General features: G+C 47.8%; 2 protein-coding genes across 2 annotated transcripts in view; one reads left to right on the forward strand and one right to left on the reverse strand.

Moving 5' to 3' along the window:
* Positions 1–197: 197 nt before the first annotated feature.
* MRPS34 (mitochondrial ribosomal protein S34) lies at positions 198–1,665 on the forward strand (the record flags this gene model as incomplete). Its single annotated transcript, XM_079543139.1, has 3 exons — positions 198–515; positions 600–642; positions 1,371–1,665. The coding sequence occupies 3 exons, from the start codon at positions 198–200 to the stop codon at positions 1,640–1,642; spliced, it is 633 nt and encodes a 210-aa protein (XP_079399265.1). The 3' UTR covers positions 1,643–1,665.
* A 5,502-nt stretch (positions 1,666–7,167) lies between these two features.
* The window catches only part of MAPK8IP3 (mitogen-activated protein kinase 8 interacting protein 3), a gene marked incomplete at both ends in the record, with an annotated part of 70,400 nt that continues 60,011 nt past the window's right edge, over positions 7,168–17,556 (reverse strand). The window contains 10 exon segments of the mRNA XM_079542970.1: positions 7,168–7,289; positions 7,857–8,000; positions 8,257–8,436; positions 11,977–12,015; positions 13,322–13,435; positions 13,567–13,738; positions 14,574–14,722; positions 16,172–16,239; positions 16,777–16,857; positions 17,112–17,234. Of these exon segments, the coding sequence (XP_079399096.1) occupies positions 7,168–7,289; positions 7,857–8,000; positions 8,257–8,436; positions 11,977–12,015; positions 13,322–13,435; positions 13,567–13,738; positions 14,574–14,722; positions 16,172–16,239; positions 16,777–16,857; positions 17,112–17,234 (1,192 nt within the window).

Below are 17,556 nucleotides of genomic sequence, written 5' to 3' on the forward strand. Positions count from 1 at the left end.
GTACGCCTGACAAGGGCGCCGCGGAACATCGCGGTGGGTGATTTCCTGCGGGCGGGGCGGGGCCTGCTTCCGGGGACGGGGCCTGGAGCCGGGGCGACTTCCGGAGAGCGCCGGAAGCTGCGGGTGTAGGCAGTGGACTGGAGCGGGGGCAGTCCTACTTCCGGGGGCGGGGCCTGAGGCGGCTTCCAGTCGGCGCCATGGCCCGCAAGAAGCTGTACCGCCCGATCGCCGCCATGGCCAAAAAGGTGCGCGAGTATCGAGCGCTGAAGGAGCGGCCGCGGGATTCACAGCGCTTCGCTCTGGACTACGAGACCATGAGACGGCCGCTGACGCAGAAGCGGCTGCCGGTGCTGGCCTGGGAGGACGTGCGGCGCGAGCAGCGGCTGTTCTCGCTGCTGTGCCGCCTTCCGCTGTTCGGTGTGGGCCGCGTGGTCACCCGCAAGTCCTGGCTGTGGGCGCACGATGAGCCCTGCTACTGGGTCATCACCAAGGTCCGCGCAGACTACACGGCTGAGGTAACGACGGCGCGGGGCGGGGGGCTGCGGGGCTGCGGGGAGCCGCGCCGTTGCGGCCCTGAGCCTCCGTGATCTTCACTGCAGGGCATGGACCACGGCAGGGCCTGGGGCCGGCTGACGTTCCGAGGTAAGGCCTCCCGGGAGGGGCGGGGGCTGAGCAAAGCGGCTCCCGGCCATTGGTACCAAATGCCGCGGTCCGGCGCTCCCGGAACGCCTCCGTAAGGGACGTTATGGGGAAGCCGTAACGCGGAGCTCGGGCCCTGCTCTCAGGGCTGAGGTGATGGGCTGCTTGTAGACCTGGAATGCAAAGCGTGTGCTGAGCACGCGGGGATGTGCCAGGTAGAGTCATCGGTGGAGCAGCAGTGGTGGCGGGGTGGCTTCTGGATGGGACTGTAACTCTTAGAGTTGCATGTTTGAATTTTCCAATTTTTAAGCTGCTTCACACTAGGTTTATAAATCTGGTCTATTAGAGTTTTTGAAACACTTCTCATTCAAAGGTTTTAAAGTTGTTGAGTATTTTTGTCATTGAACTTCACGGTGTGGAGATGCATTGCTCTCGTTCTTTGCCATGGAAACTAAGGCAGAGGGAGAGGGGACTCCTTGCATGACAAGTCAAGACCTCTGCACAGTATGGAGCAGCTAGCACGTGTCTTTTCAGTCTGTTCCTGGTCAGATTTCCAAGGACTGAAGTGGGATCCCATAGTATAGCAGTGAGGATATCATATGATCTTTTGAAAATTTCCTTTACTGTTGCTTCTTTCAGTATCTGTGGCACAGGAGAGCTGACACTTGCTACAGTGTCTGGAGAGAATCTGTTGCTGAGAGCATTGTCCGCTAGCGTTCATCTTTTATCAGGTAAAACTGAAGAAGAAGACAGAGAGATTGACAAAGTCATGTATCATGACTGGCGAATGGTGCCCAAGCACGAGGAGGAGGCCTTCAAGAAATTTACCCCCGTGCCAGAGGAGAGCTGTCGGTACCTCCCATACCCACCTTTGCTCCGAGCCATGATCCTCGCTCAGTGGCAGAAAGAGGGGAAAGAGATCACAGAGGAGCCAATGATTGACCTGCAGAGGACCTTTCACCTTAAGGCTGCAAAGAAAAATGCTACAGGGACATCCTTGTAACGTCCTGCTCTGTGTCCTGAGCTTCCCACACGCTCTTGCTTCGTATTGGCAGAACATCGCCTTACTGAAGCCCCCCTTGCCTACTGTGGTACAGAGTGTCCAGCTGATATCCAGTTGACCTTGTTTTCTCCCCTGGACTGTATGGTAATCTCATCTGAAATTAGAGATGAAGATGCATTTGGATTTTATTTTTTTCCCCTCATAACTTTGGTCTCAGATTCACTGTATATTCTCTGAACTTAGAGCTTCTGTCATCCAGCTACAATGCTTGGGAGCACAGTTTCATTTACAGCCTGAGAATCTAGGAGTTTTTAAAGAACATTTCTGAAGCAGTTTAAGTAAGTTCTACATCATGGAAAAATTACTAAGTTAAGTATGACATTATTTCACAGAGCCAAAATAAATGATTTCTTATTTCCACAGCATATTTCTAAGAAAATCTGTTCTTTGGGGGGTGATTTATTTATTCAGTGCCTGGAGCTCAGCATGATGGTTTGCTGGGGGTCCAAACTTAGCCTTTGCAATACAGGTAGAGCATCACATTCCTCTTGCCAGTGCAGTCTCATCTCATTTACTGACATAAAGCTGCAATGAACAGCATGGCAGGAACACAGCTGAACTCTGGATTCTGAGCATGATTCCCAGCAATGGCTGTCAGGAGATGAGAGGAATCATTTTAATTCTGATCACAGAAGGTATACAGGATTAGCTGTTACTATTTGAAGCCAGTTGCGAAATATCACTTGTTCTGGTGCAGCACACTGTGGTGAAAGTTACAAAAATGCATCTTCTTAGTGCAGAGCTTATGTTTTCATTTCTTCTCCCAATGGTTGTGGCTTCGGTGCAGTGTCAGGAACCATTGTGGTGAGGGGTTCCAGTTTGGTTGTGCGTGGAGGAGTCACAAGAGCTGTTCAGCTCCTTGCAGTTCAGCATTTGGCACTTCTGTCTGAGAATTGCTGTTGCATTTGCAGCAGCATCCTAAAATCACAAGTTGCCCAAAGGGATTTACTGAAGGAAAGCAAAAATGTGACTCTGTGCCCTCTGTCTGCATGGCAGGCCTCGATGACACAAGGTAGTTTGGCTGCAGCTGCCAGAAAGGCTATCAGCAGGCAGAGCAAACAGGTCAACAGCTACCTGTCCTTCACAGGTTTCCTCACCAAAGGCTCATGAAGGCTTAACATGGATGAGGGCTTTCACGTGGGTTAACAGCTGGTCCCATAAGTTATAATAGTTGGGAAGCACTGGGCTCTTGCTCCTGTGCTGTGGAAGGCTGTAGGGTTCAGAAGGGCTTTGAAGCAGTGGGAGCATCCATAGGAGGCAAGTCCAGAGTGCTGATAATGCATTAACGCTGCCATGGGCTGAGACGTCCAGCTGCAGCTCGTCCTTAATCACGATGGAGGTGCTACAAAAACAGCACAGCACCGAGGAGGGAGGAGAAGGGAGGAGCGGGATGGGGAAAGAAAGTAGCTCTGGGTTCAGAAGGAGCAATCCTATCCTCAGCCCTGAGTGGCCTGGCTGAGCAGCCAGCACTTGTGGTGCCCTCCTCCAGGCAGCCCGCAGCAGCAGAGCATCCACCAACAGCCAGAGACAAAGCAAGAAATGGGTCAGGCCCAGGGCATGGACGGGGAGCCTGGGCAGGAGCAGAAACAGATGGGATGGGACCTGCTTCCAAACCCGGCTTTTGAGGTTCTGCCAGCAGCCCAGGATCACTGCTTGGTGGCCCCATGCCCTGCCACGTTGTGGACACAGCTCCTGAGATGAGGGGCTCGGGCCTCCTGTATGGCTCCTGCAGGAGCTGCAGGGCAGGTCTACAGGGCTGCCGGCTGACCCCTGGCAGGGTGTCCTTGAGGAACCCTTCTGCTTCATCACCTTTCTGCTTAGAGCACACAGCTCCTGGGCAGCCAGATCTCCTGCTCCAGGTTCCTCTCCCAGAGCTGGTTTACAGCTCCCAGCACATTACAGAAGTCACTTCAGACCTGCAAGGCTTGGCCAGTTTTTTCCATAATGCTGTGGGCTCTCCCCCAGGTCTATAAGGGCAGCAGATGGGGATGGCCTATTTAAGCTACAGTGAGCACAGCAGTTAGCACCAAGTGTGTGAGCCAAGTGCTCTGTTCTCAGGGTGCTGCACCAAACTACCTGTGTCACTGCTGCTATTTGCAATTTTACGTGCACGCTCTTAGGATGCAGGCAATGCAGCTAATGAGGAAGCAGCCCATCATGCAATTAAAGTTATCTAGGAAGACAGCAGTAGCTGCTCAATGCAGTTCAACATAAAGACTGACAGCTGGTAATTGACTGAGTCAGTATTCATAATCTTAGTAATTTTCACTCCTTTTCTGTCTCTTATCTATTACTGCTGTACGTACCCCTTGAATGAATTCAATTCTACAAAATAAATATGAGCTTATCTAAATACTGCTGGGATTGGGAGGAACAGCTGAACTCGCCTTATCAAGTGTTGAATGTCACCATTCCTATTGCACTGTCAACGACCACCTGGTATCGGCAGGGAACTGATGGAAGATTCCCCACAGCTTGTCTGAAGGGGGTCCATAAGGACACATGTGGACAGACTGCAGCTGGAGGCTCTGTCTTTTATTTCTGACACTGAGAGAAGCCACAATGTGCACTGGCTTCGAAGGCACGTGTCTTGCAGGACCAGCACCTCCTCAGACAGTGAGGAACACGCATCTCATTTCTTGCTAGCTGCTGAACGGGAGCCATTCCCACCATTTTAAGTGTCGTGATGTTCCTAAAGGCTGAGCAGAAATCCCAGTGACCTTTCCAGCAACAAGACCTACTGGCACTTGCTGATGTTAACACATTTATTACATACAGAACAGATATGGTTTGTTGTTTGATAGCGTAGGGAAAAAAGCATGGGAACGTATTCATACAGCGGTCTCTTTACAGAATGCCATCTTCAGACCAAACAGCGGAGTTTACAGGCCTTAAGACACTTTTAAAATCCTTTTGTAACATACAAGATACTTTACATACATCACAGTGGAGATATGACAGGGAAGTGTGTTGAAGCCAGTCAGTTCTCACCTTGCTGCCCAGCAGCCACCACATCCCAACAGGAGCTGATAGCAGAGGCTGAGCTGGAGCCACCCCTCCGACACGTGTGCTTCTCCTGGAGGAAACCAAGCACCAAACTGGGAAGGAACCTGCTGGCAGAGGCCCAAGAGTGGTTTCCTCATGTTGCCATGGACCAGTGGGTGACAGAAGACTGAATATTATCACTTTTACTGCTAAAACCAGATAGAGAACAAATTGTAAGAGGTAAGAACGTTGCAATCCTGTATTTTTACGCTGAAGGTTTGACACGCCTAAAAAATTGCATTTGCTTTTAAATGACACCGAAGTATGCCATTTTCCTGGCTCTAACTGTTAGATATCTGTGGAATCTGCTGTCTCAACATCTGTTACTGCACCCTGTGCCGTGACCCAGAGAGCCTGTTCTAGCAGAAAGCATTCTGGGGATGAGTGAGCACTGCCCCAAGTGAGATGTCTCCTCTCAAATATTTTCCTCTACATGAATGGCTGCTTGCAGAGTCAGCCAAATGCAAGCCACAGATCATGGCTTGAAGATACAGCCCAGCTAGCCTCCTACCTCTGCAAGCAGCAGTGTGGGTCCTCACATCACCAGCTGCTCAGGCAGTGTGGGCAGCACCGTGGCCCCATACTTTGATGGCTGAGGCCTCTGCACCCTGCGTATGTCTTCTTGCCTCCCTGGATGGGAACTGTGTGCCCCAGCCTTTTCTGAACTGAGCATCCAAAGACCATTTCAGGGTTGCTGAATGAGGACAGGTGTTAAAACTTCCCCAGTGAATGCTGTGTTCCTGCAGCACACAAACAGCTGCAGACCACAAGGCGTGGGAGCAGCCTGGACCATGACAAGCAGCACAGGTCTTGTTCCTCAGAGATGGAGGTGGACATCCTTGGGAGATCCACAGTGCTGCACAGCTCAGGAAACCAACAAGACAGCCACCAGGATCTTCTAAATTCATTGCTAACAGCTCTTCTTTGTAGAGAAAGGAACTGCTGCAACTGTCAGAAGGGGAAAACAAACCACTGCCTCTACATCTGGAGCTGCCACACTTTCAATATGGAGCTTAAAACTGTTCTCCCTGGCTGCATTTTCGGCTGCTTCTCCTACAAGCAGGACACACAGCTTGCACATGGAGCGCAGTCAGAATTTCTCTCAGAGGCTGTCATTCTTTAGAGGAGTAACAGAGATCCAGCTTTTCAAACCACTCACTAACCAATTCAATCAGTGCTTGTGATGCTGAGTAAAAGGAGCTGGGAGATCGGGCCTCAATTCCCTTATCTGCATGACCTCAGGCAAGACACAGCCTGTACACCTTGACTGCACCTACACAGTCTTTCCTAACCTGACAGCCACTGTCTAAAGGAAAACAGCCACCTCCTTCCAGCAGGATGCCAGCAGTTCCCATCAGGATTGGATCCTGATGAGTCGAAGTAATCTCAGTGTGTTAATGCAGAATTCACAGCAGACGAACATTATCTGCCACTGCCTCTATTTTAAAAGCCAGTAAATCCTATGTAGAGATAACTTTCTCCTAAAGCTTTCAGGCTCACAAAATGAACGAACTCAATTCTTTCCTGCTTGACTTTTTTTTTTTTTTTTTTTTTTTTTTTTAGAGAAGGGAGTTAAAATATCACTGCCTTTTCCCCCTTTAAAATAACAGGGTTCCAGTACTTCTTTGTTAATAGTTTTGAAAGGCCCCACGGCCTCCACAATCAACCATCTGTCACCCACCTGAGGCTACCAAACAATCCCCTCTGGACACATGCGGTCACCCAGCACACTACTGCTATGATAAAAGCAGCAGAAGAGGAGGGAGACTTTCCATCTGCAAGTGTGGAGGATGTGTTCCCCCCCACTAACGGCCCTGCCACCTTCTCCAGCCAAACAGCAAAAGCGCTTCCCAACCTCGACATTCCTTTCTATTGAAGGCTCCTTGGACCTGGCTGCTGTCAGTCTGTGGGATATTATTCTATGCTCAGGTGCACATAGTGGATAAGGTGGAAAGTCCACTGGTGAACAAGGAAGGATTTCTTCTGGGGTGCTGTAGGAGTTGTGATCCTCCATCGCTGCTTTGGCGGGGATGCCAGGGTGCTGCACTACTTCTCATGCAGGTGGGAGCAAGGCATCCTGCTGGAGAACCAGACCCACCACCTGTCCAGCTCCCCAGCCCCAGGCAAAGCTTTTGCACAGCTCTGGCTCCAAGCTTCACTTTTATCAACGCGCTGCCATTTCTCTCCTTGTAGACGCCAGCTCCAGAGCAGAACAATAATCCAACCACGCAGAAAGCTCATGGGCCCAAGATGAAAGCTGCAAGTTCAGAGGTTACAAAGGGGTCACAGTCTGAGGCAGGAGCCGCTGCAGTTGTCTGGGGTCGGTTTCCAGCAGTAGGTATAATGCAGGCGTTCTGTATGTACATCGTGGCATTCAGGTGGGAACAGGGACACTTACATTGGTAGGAAAGGAGAAATTCTCACTCTGGGATATAGGATACCTGCCACACAATAATGTGGCTCCTTTCTGCCTTAGAAAGTACTGGCTTCACCTGGGTGGCATCTCCTGCATTCTCCTCTGTCTCATCATCTTCTCCATCCCCTGAAGACAGAAAGCAGAGTAAAAAAGGCTGGAAAGAAAATCCCAAGCTACACTGCCCTGAAATTGTTCAGAGGAGGTGAATATTTGTGCTACAGTCTTCGCAGTCTGACGACAGGCAGCAGGAGCCGAGACCTCCCTGCATGCCTGGAGAAATAACAGCATGGTGCTTTTCTGAACTAGGCTTCTGTGAATGGAACAAACTGTCTCCAGCTAAAGGGAAAACCATTTCCCATTTGGGGAAGCCAATGTTTACAACAGAGTGCCCCAGAACAGCACAGGTGACTCCAGTGGGACGGCAGTGTTTGCAGCCAATGGCACAGATGTTTTTATTTTTCCAAGGCCATTAATGCTGACTGCACAGCACTGCAGGCACAGGCAGGGGGAAGGTTCGGCAGCTTTGTGCTGTGGATCTATCTGTGCTGTGGTGCTATCTGCCACCACAGCGGGAGGTAGGAGAAAAACAGCCTTGCTTTTCAGATTTCTTTTCCCACAGCAGTGATCCCTCTCCTTCACAAATCGTTCCCTTGCACCCCTTCCAATTCCACACCCCCCACTACAGGCACTCACCGATCCGGAAATCAATGTACCCTTCTCCTCCACTCAGCACCAGGACATTCTTCAGCTTCTGCCCCTCGGTCTCTGTGGCTGCTGTGCTGGGGTTCTCCGAGGGGCTGTCCAACACGCTCCCATTCAAAGTTGCTAGGACGTTGCCTGAGACAGGACAGAGGTGCCATCAGTGCCACTGCTCAGCCCTCAGGCACTCTGAGAGACAAACACGACTGAGCAGGCCAGTTCCTTCTGCTGGTGAAATCTCAAAGACACTGCAGTTTGAGCTACCAGTGTCTGAGTCACAGGATCTCCAAGTGCCAGAAACTGGCAGCCTTCTGCTGCAGGTCAGCCTAAGCTCCTGCCTCAGAATGGACAGGGCTAACAGACCCTCATAAGGAAGGGCTGTGCTCATCCTTACCAGGCACAGAGACAAAGAACTTGACAGCATCACGGTGACCATGGAAACAGAGCTGTGCCTGAGCCATGGAGCAGTAGGGAATAAAACTGCTGGCAGATTTGTCACTGTTGTCATCACCATACACGTGGATGACCCCGCCAGAGCGGCTGCCCTCTCCGGAGGTGGGTGAGGTCTTGTTGGCTATGGACAGGAGAAAGAACATTGTTAGTCATAGTTCTGGCCCCATTTACAGGAGGGGCACAATCAAAAAAAAAAAAAACTCTTGAGCCGTGAAGGAAAACCTTTATGGATTCAAATCTCTTAAAAGGTCTTATAGAATAAAATGGTTCAGCTGGGTGGACCTTCAAAGATCACCTACTCCAACTGTCCGCTTCGTGGCTAATCAAAACTTACAGCATTTCATTGAGGGCATCTCAATACACAGTCCAACATCTCATGAACAGACAGGCATGCGGCAGCACTTGCCTCTCTAGGAAGTTCCAGTGCTGCCCTACCCTTATGGTAAAGAGATTCTTCCTGATTCCCAGTCTGAGCTTCCCTGGCACAGCTCTGGGCTGCTCCCACACATGCTGTCCTTGGCTTCCAAGCACAGAGCACAGCACCTCCCTTACTTCCCCTGCTCAGGGAGTACAGAGCAGAGAGGTCACCCCCAGCCTCCTGTTCTCCAGGTTGCCCTCAGCCTCTCCTCAAAGACATGGCTCCCAGTTCCATTACCAGCTTTGTTGCCCTCATCTGAATGCTTTCAAGCACCATCTTTTTATATTGTGGAGCCCAGAACTACACCAAATATTCAAGGTGAGGCCACACCAATACTAAGCACAGCAGGAGAATCACCTCTTTTGACCTGCCAGCCATGCTGTGACCCAACAGACTCCAAAATGCAGTTTGCTCTCTTAGTGCCAAGGCACCCTGTTGGCTCCCACTGAGCCTGCTGTCACCACCTAGATCCCTTTTTGCTGAGCTGCTCTTCAGCTACTTATCTCCCATGCTCTGCTTATGTCCAGCATTGCTCCATCCTGGGTGCAGAACACAACATTTTCCTTTGCTGAACTTCATGCTGTTGCTCCTTGCCCAATGCTCTATCTATCTGGAGCCCTCTGCAAGGTTTCTCAACCCTCTGAGGAGTCAAAAGCACCTCCTAGCTGAGTGCCATCACATGCTGAGGATGCACTTCAGTCCTATAACCAGACCACTGATAAAATATTGAATAGAACAGTCCCTAGAACTGAGCCCAGAATTATGTAAGGGTTATATTCAAAGGATCCTTAGAGTTGGAAGGGAAATTTAAAAGGTCATCTCATCCAACTCCCCTGCAATGCACAAGGACAACACAGTTAGATCAGGTTGTCCAGGGCATGATCCAGCCTGGTCTTGCAAATCTCCAGAGATGTGGAATCCACCACATCTCTGGGCAAACCATTCAGTGCCTCACCACCATCACTGTAAAATACTTTTTCCTTTTACCCAACTTAAATCTACCCTCTTTGAGCTTGAAACCATTTCCCCTTGCTCTATCACCACAGACCCTGCTAAAGAGTCTGTCCCCTTCCTTCCTGTAGCTCCCCTTCAGATACTCTCAGTAGTGAAGGCCACTCTCAGGTCACCTCACAGCCTTCTCTTGTCCATGCTGCACAGCCCCAGCTCTCAGCCTCTCTTTACAGGAGAGGTGTTCCATCTCTTGGATCATTTCTGATGTGCTCTAACAGGTCCATGTCTCTCTGTACTGAGGACTCCCCATCGGGATGCAGAGCTCCACGTGAGTTCTCACAGCGCTGAGCTCCCTTGACTTGCTGGCCACACAGCTTTGGATGCAACCCAGGATACGGTTGGCTTTCTGGACTGTGAGAGCCAACACGTCCTGCTGCCACCCACCAGTACCCCCAGGTCCTTTTCAGCACGGCTGTGCTCCATCCTTTCATCCCCCAGCTTGTATTGGTAGTGGATGTTGCCTGGACCCAGGTGCAGACCTTTTGCACTCAGACTTGTTGAACCTCATGAGGTTCTCCTGAGTGCACTGCTCAGCCTGTCTGGGTCCCCCTAGATGGCATCCCATCCCTGTAATGTAGGACTATAGCAGGTTATATGGTCCCTCTCTGTTAGGCTGATTAAATCCACTCACAGTAACAAACTACTTTTTTTTATTTGGCTGTTAATGATGCACACTTCCCTGGTGGTGGTGGACAAGAGTGACTCTAGGGCACACAAGACAAGGCCTCTGGGGCGCACCACTAAAGGTCTCTTCTCCAGGAACAATCCTGTCCAGCCTTCAGAAGTCACTTACTGTCCTAGTGATCAGCCTTTGGGACTTGGCAATGTAGGCAAATGTATCCACTATAACTGAGACACGATCAAGGCTCTAGTCTCCCATACCAGACCTGGAGAACTACTGCTATTTTGGGAACTGAAGTTGCTTCCAAATCAAGTCCTTTGCTCACACCAAGCTGCTTTCAGCAGCCTCTGTGTCTGGCAAAGGCCTCTCAGCCCAGCAAGTGTCAGAGCAGCGGAGCCAGCGCCTTCCTTAGTCCTTGATTTAGAAGATCAGCTACTCAAACAATGAACATCAAAAGATGTCCAACATCCACAGCGCCCAAGGACCTCAAGGTGAGCTCAGAGGCATGCATCTTTCAGGCCTGTGCTTTCGAGGTGGGAAAGCTTCCATTCACCAGGGATGAAAGCAGTTCTCAGAGATGAGGACAGGAAATGCTTTCCTTCTGCATCAGTAAAACAAACCGTACTAAAATCAGAAAGTATTCACTTCCTGTTTACTTACAGAGCAAAATGAACTGCTTACTTACTATCTGTAGCTCTGTATGTTGGCTTGGGCTGGTTTCCAGTTATTAAGAGGCTCAGGAACAAAGGAGGTTCTTACCTAGCAGATTTGCAATGGGACGCTGGGGTAAGTACAAATATTTGGATGGAGGAATGAGAATCAGTGTGTGCTGGGGGAAGATCCCTGAGATGAAAGCTTTGCTTTCTGCACCTCTGTGCTTTGGTTTACTGAGGGCAGACAGAACTGGCTGAGGCCCAGTAGACAAGGCTCTTCCAGCTCAGCATCTGGCTTCTCACAGTGACCACTACCAGAGGCTTTAAAAGGAAGAGAGATGCACCAGTAATGTTTCTGGACAGGAGCATCTTACAATGAGAAAAAACACTTTCTGTCTCTAAAAAGGCTGAGGCAAGTATAAATCTGAACAGCGAGCTCAGACCTTGCTTTAACTGACACAAACAAACAATTCTCAGTATTCATCCAAGTTCTTCTTTTAAGTGTTGGCTGACTTCCTGCAGCTGGCAGGTGTCACAGCCCTTCCTACCACTAGTCTGGAAACTGATTTGAGACGCAGCCTCGGAAAACCAAGGATGACCAAGGATGACCTCAGAAGAACAGTGTGCTCCTGCTTCTGGAGCTGAATGAATAAACAGTCTCCAACTCAGACCTGACCTACCAGAAAGGCAGTACTGTACGGTACTATACAGTAAAGTACTTGACACAAAAAGCAGAGGGGTGGCTGATGAGATGGATGAAAATGTTTCAGACCGTAGGAAATGATCATTTTCACATTATTGTCTCCAGTCACTTTTCTCACTTGACTGACTTAAAATGAAAGAGATGAGGAAAAATGGATGGGGAGAGCTGAATGGCAGGATGGAAGGGTAGGAAAGTGACTGCAAAGGTGAGCAGCTGCAGAAGTGAAAGCTGAAGGAAGGAGGCAATGGACTTACCCCGGAGCCCAAGGAGTTGGCCTCGGTGGAGGACTACAGCTAGGTAGAGGCAAGGAGTGGGAACACAAAGGGGCACGGGAAGAGACAGGAAGGATGGGAGAGAAGAAAAAGGTGATTACTGGGAGAAAATTCAGGTAGCAACAGAAATGTATATATTTGGAGAAACCACATGAGCTACGGGCTCAATTCGTTCATACCAGCACTGTTCTTGCTCATTTTACTATTATCTCACAAAGACAAACGAAGTATCTGAGACAGATGAAGGTGCTTGGTCACAAAGATCTATTGCTGAAGTTTCTAGTGAAGGTTTACAGCTTACCACATTTTTAAAGAAACACCAAAAGATAATGCAACTGGTTTATAGCAGGGAACAAGCTGAAACTGGAATTATGACAACAGCATCAGTCCCAAGGGGGGTTCAGCTCCAGTAGCCTTAGAGGAAACAACTTCAACTCTGACTTCCAGAAGGGCTGCAACAGGTTTGCCCCTTTTACCCAAGAGCCATTTGTTTCTCAGCTTTCCTGTCAGCACTGATGAGAACATGAACGTATCGCTGCTTTCCACTGAAAGGAGCTGTAGTCAGCCTCAAGTCCTACTCCTTATTATGTTTTGAAACAGACCTTCCACCACGAAAAATCTGATGATGACTGGCAGGTACAGAACAGGCTTACTGAGAGCTTCAATTAAATTTCCAGTGCTGGAGGTGTGCCTTTCAACAACTGCTGCTACTGGACTTGTCTTAGGATGCTGATTTCTACTTGACTAATAAAAACTGATCTCTAATTTGAGAAAATGAAGCTTTTTCTAAGGTCAATTTCTGCAAAATATTCTCATAGACATCTGAGCATCTCCACACCAGATAAAAATTTCCAGGGAGATCTTCCTGGTGACTTCTCATCCCACAGCCTCCTCCTTTTGGAGATTTGCTACAATTCCCAACTTTGTTTTTCCGGCTTCCCAGTAGGTACAGAATCAGTTCACATCAGTCTGCTCTGTCAAGGTCACCCTCAAAAGAGAAGGCTATATAGAGAGGAGAGATTACATTGGTGCCCAAGAGAAACATGCCTTCAACTGAATTGAAAATGAACAATAATAAATCTCTACTTGGCTTTAAACAGGTTAAATCCATTCAGCTGAACAATTAATTACATAACTAAGGAAGAGTTAAATTGAGGCCTGGGTCATTCACACTCAGCACTCTTCTTGCTGAACACTTTGTCAAGTTCAGAGTAAAAATGTCCAGAAAGTATTGGCCCACCAAAGCCATCTGCCAGAAATCACCAATTCACCAAAGCACTGCTCTTTTCAGGGGGGCACAGAAAAGTCTCTGATAAATGTCACTTACTCTCAGTCAGTGGAATGGAGATGACAACGCCGTTCCCTGTTCCTACCCAGAGACGATTGCCAGCAATGAGCAGGGCTGTAATCCGTACAAATGAGAAGCCCAATTTTCCAGTACCTGTAAGCACACATGGGAATGGGAGCATCAGCAATCTGTGTGACTTTTGGGCAATGTCTGCTAACGATTTTTCATTTCTCGCTGATCTCAGTAAGCAACAGACCATTGAGAGGCGATCCCTACTGCCTCACCTAGCATCTTGCTGACATAAGGCTCAATGTCAACGTCCTGCAGATGTTGATGGCTGTGGGCATGGTAAAGCCTCAGGGTGGAATCCAGGCGGATGGAAACCCACACTCCATCTCCAATCCACGCCAGCTGTCGCACCTGGCTCTCACGCCGAGGGTGGGCATCAAAGGACTTCTGAATTGACACATAAGTAGAGCAATGCAAGTTCACAAAAGCTTTTCCAATTATCTATACATATGTTCCTATATCTATTCATATATTCTATATATTTTCCTTAACAGAGATTGCTTGTTTGGGTTTCAAAGGCCTCAGACAAAATGCCACATGACCTCAGAAGTTCAGTATAGGGTACAGATGATGCTCTATCAAATGAGTTTCGTGGGCAGAGCTGTGGCTCCACAGAGAATATGACAGTCTTTGCATGCCACTTTGGGAGCAAAATCATTTAGACACCAGCAGCTCCAAGAGAAATCCTGAATATCAGCAAGCTGCCTTCACTCACTGATGTGAACTGTAGCTTCAACACTTCTCTCTACAAGTAAATTATTGCGCACACTGTTAAGCATGGTTGCATGAACTCCACTGTACGAAACAAATCTTTCAACCAAAAGGGTCTGAGTATTTATTTTTTTTAATTAGGCAGGTGGAACCACTTGGGCTTGCTGACTTGTTCTTCCTTCATGCCACAATGCCTACAGATGGATAAGTCTTAGACTGCAGCTGTAATGCACAGGCATGTTTGTACAGCATGTGAGCCTAGGGTCTCACTAACAAAGGCAAAGACAGTGCTCATTTCAGACTTTTTGCAAGACTTAATCTCTGCCAAAGGAGGAAGGAATAAACACCTCCCTGGCAGACTGGGTCTGAAGATAACCCCAACTGGCAGTCTGATAGTTTTCATTGCAGTCAATACTGACAAGAAAGTTCTGTTTTTCCACGCTCTGCAGCAGAAAACAGAAGAATAGATACAAGTATCTGTATGCATACGTGCACACATTTCCTCTCTTACCTCAATCTGCATTGTCTTAGGTTGAATAACATGGATTTTGTTCTTGTAGCCACACCAGACTCTGTCATACACAACAGCCATGCAGCGGATAGAATGGTGAGTGTGACCAAGGTCCATTAGGTGGTAATTACTGAGATCCCACTGACGATCTGGGGTGAAAAACAAGTGCAGAAAGATACATTTCTATCATTCCATTTATATCTAGGTATACAAGGCCTAGCTGATCCTTAAAAGCTGATCTTGCTTATGTCTGTGAACTCCCATCAGCACATGTTACTGCTTCAGACACAGCCTTACAGTTAGCAGGCACATGACAAAGCTTACTTTGGTAGGCTAAAAGCTCTCCAGCTCAGGCTAATTTACAGATCCTTTTATGGTAATGAAATGAACAGTCTTCCTTAACAAGTACAACAAAATCAGAAGGGGAAGACAGACAAACTAACAAGACTCTGTGGAAACTTAAAGGAAATGGAGCACACAGTTCTTCATGGTGAGGCTGTCCCACTGCACACACAGACAACACAATTTCTGTGGAGTGTCAAATCCAGGATAAGGAATCAGATACCTGTTCTCTTGTTCTTACTTTCTAACTCATCAGGTAGGTTCTGTCTTTTGCCTCTAGGTGATGGAGCATTACCATATTTCTGATGGGAGCATTCAGAGTGTGTCAATGGTCAGGCTTACATTCATGAAAAAGCCTGAATCGAAAATTACATTGCACAAAACCAGAATATCTGGTTGATAAACTGTTACCAAATGAACACCTGATAAATAAATTCTTTATAAGCAAATATTATTCACAATTTGCAAATTCCTCTGAGTTGTATGAGCACAGCTCAGGAACTGCTGAAGTTATAGGGAAACAAAACCTACAACAGCAAAGAGGACAAAAAACACAGAATTCAAAAGAATATCTTGAAATGAGAGGACTAAGGCACAAACTGACATGCCTTAGTATGTGCCCTAGTCCTCTCATTTCAAGATATTTTTACTCAGACATCTTTTCTTTATCACAAGAAGAACTGGCCAGGTGCAATGTGAAAGCTCTATCTATTTGGGACTTTCAGGTTTCCAGAAAATCCTAGCTCCATCCTTCTGCATCCACAGAGACCAATTCCACTACCGACACAGACTCTAACTGCCCTGCACTGCACAGATGATCTGCTCAGGCACTGCCTCCAGGAGCTGCTGGGAGCTCCCTTCACACGAACTGTACAGCTGATTTGTGAATGCCCAGTAATACTGGTTATGGCCCAAATGCATTAATCTCATCAAACATGCTTCAAGCAACTGCACAGTGTATGTGCTCCTAGGCACGCTGCATTCCTTCCTCCTATACTACATAGCATTTTTACACTTTCTTTCTTCTTTTCAGAAAACCTCAGCAAACAATGTTGGAATATGCTCCAACTTACATGGAGATGTCTGGAGATGTTTCTGGATCAGGGGTGTATTAAAGGTATATAAAAGCTATGCATTTTAACCAAGCGTTTGTACTCTGGCAATCTAGCACTTTTTCTTTCTTGACTTGGAATACTATTTAAATAACTGCCACAGTCTTGACCAGCTTGTTTTAATTTTATTACACCAATCCTTACCTTCTCCTCGGTGGAATATGGCCAGTGTTCCATCTGCCAGAGCAACGAGGACCCTTCCCTTCACATGCCTGAAATCACAGGACAATAAAAACCATTAAAAAAAACTCTGTGGAAACAAAGGACTTAACAGATCCTTTCCAATATCCAGGCAAACCATTCTTATGTTTTCCCTAGAATTTCCATTCAGTTTTAGACTTGCTGGCACGGCCTATAAGGGCTCAGAGTCCAATCTCCTACCTTGTGTGTAGTCAAATCATCAAACAACTTCCTGCTGAGTTTAACTTCTCTTTCACACTATCAACTCCATCAATTTCAACAAATTCCACCCTATTTACTACCCTTCTCAAGTCTTCCTCTTCTCCTTCCCACTTGTTTCCACCTGATACTATAAATACATTGTAGTACCTTCCTTATTCATTGTATTGGCTCACGTGTACAACTGTACAGGAAAGTGACTCAGCAGGAAGCCCAGGAAAACTTTCCTGATAAATCAATGCACTTAAGAGTAAGAAAAAAGATGACTGACAAAGAACTACCACCCCCATGGAAGACACTGCTTAGGCACTGAGCATCCTCCTTCAGTGTCCCTTGGTGCATGTACTTACACCAGACTCAGCACGGAGTCCTTTAGCTTTATCGAGTGCAGACACTTCTTCCAGTTAGATACAGCAGAGTGCACGTAAAGCCTGGGATAAAGGACAAATCAGGGAGGGTTAGCAGCAAGGCCACTCATCTTCACACTAACCAGGCCTGAATTATTTCTTCTGGTAGGACAGGAGTGTGCAGTTAGGTGAAGTTACAGCGCCCATTATGAGCTGAGGACTCAGAAACAGTAATGAATACCTACTTCAGAAACAAAAAGCAAACTAGATGCGTAAGGACATGAAAAGTGGAGGCCAGAGGACAACCGAGGCAGAGAATCTGCCTAAGGGGAACCTACCAGCCATTCTGTGCTCCTAGCCACATGGTGGGTGCAGCACTGGTGCATGTCCCAGCAGCATCCCCATTCAGCTCCTGATCTGGCAGTGCTGTGCTTGACTCTGTTTTCAGCTGCCCATTCTCTCTTAAAGGGCAAAGGAAGGTGGTTAGAGGCCTTTAACTGTAATGCACAGAATGCTCACCTGCACTCACAGGCTGGCACTGCACAAGCAGATAAAGGCACTTGTACACACACAACACATCCCTCCCCTCAGTGTTTTTCAGTTCCTTGACTCCCTAATATTCAAAATTTCCTTTCCCATCCCCTGCCAAAACAAACAGCCGTTACTTTATGGCCAACAAAATTAACTTAGTGTTTGGAAGTAATTTTCTCCAACAATTTGTGTTCATTTCCAGCTCCAACAGAAACCACTCAGAACCCTCAAACCATCGTATTAGGCACATTA

The sequence above is a fragment of the Tetrao urogallus genome, assembly GCF_951394365.1.
Source record: "Tetrao urogallus genome assembly, chromosome: 15".
In the NCBI taxonomy this organism is placed as follows: domain Eukaryota; kingdom Metazoa; phylum Chordata; class Aves; order Galliformes; family Phasianidae; genus Tetrao; species Tetrao urogallus.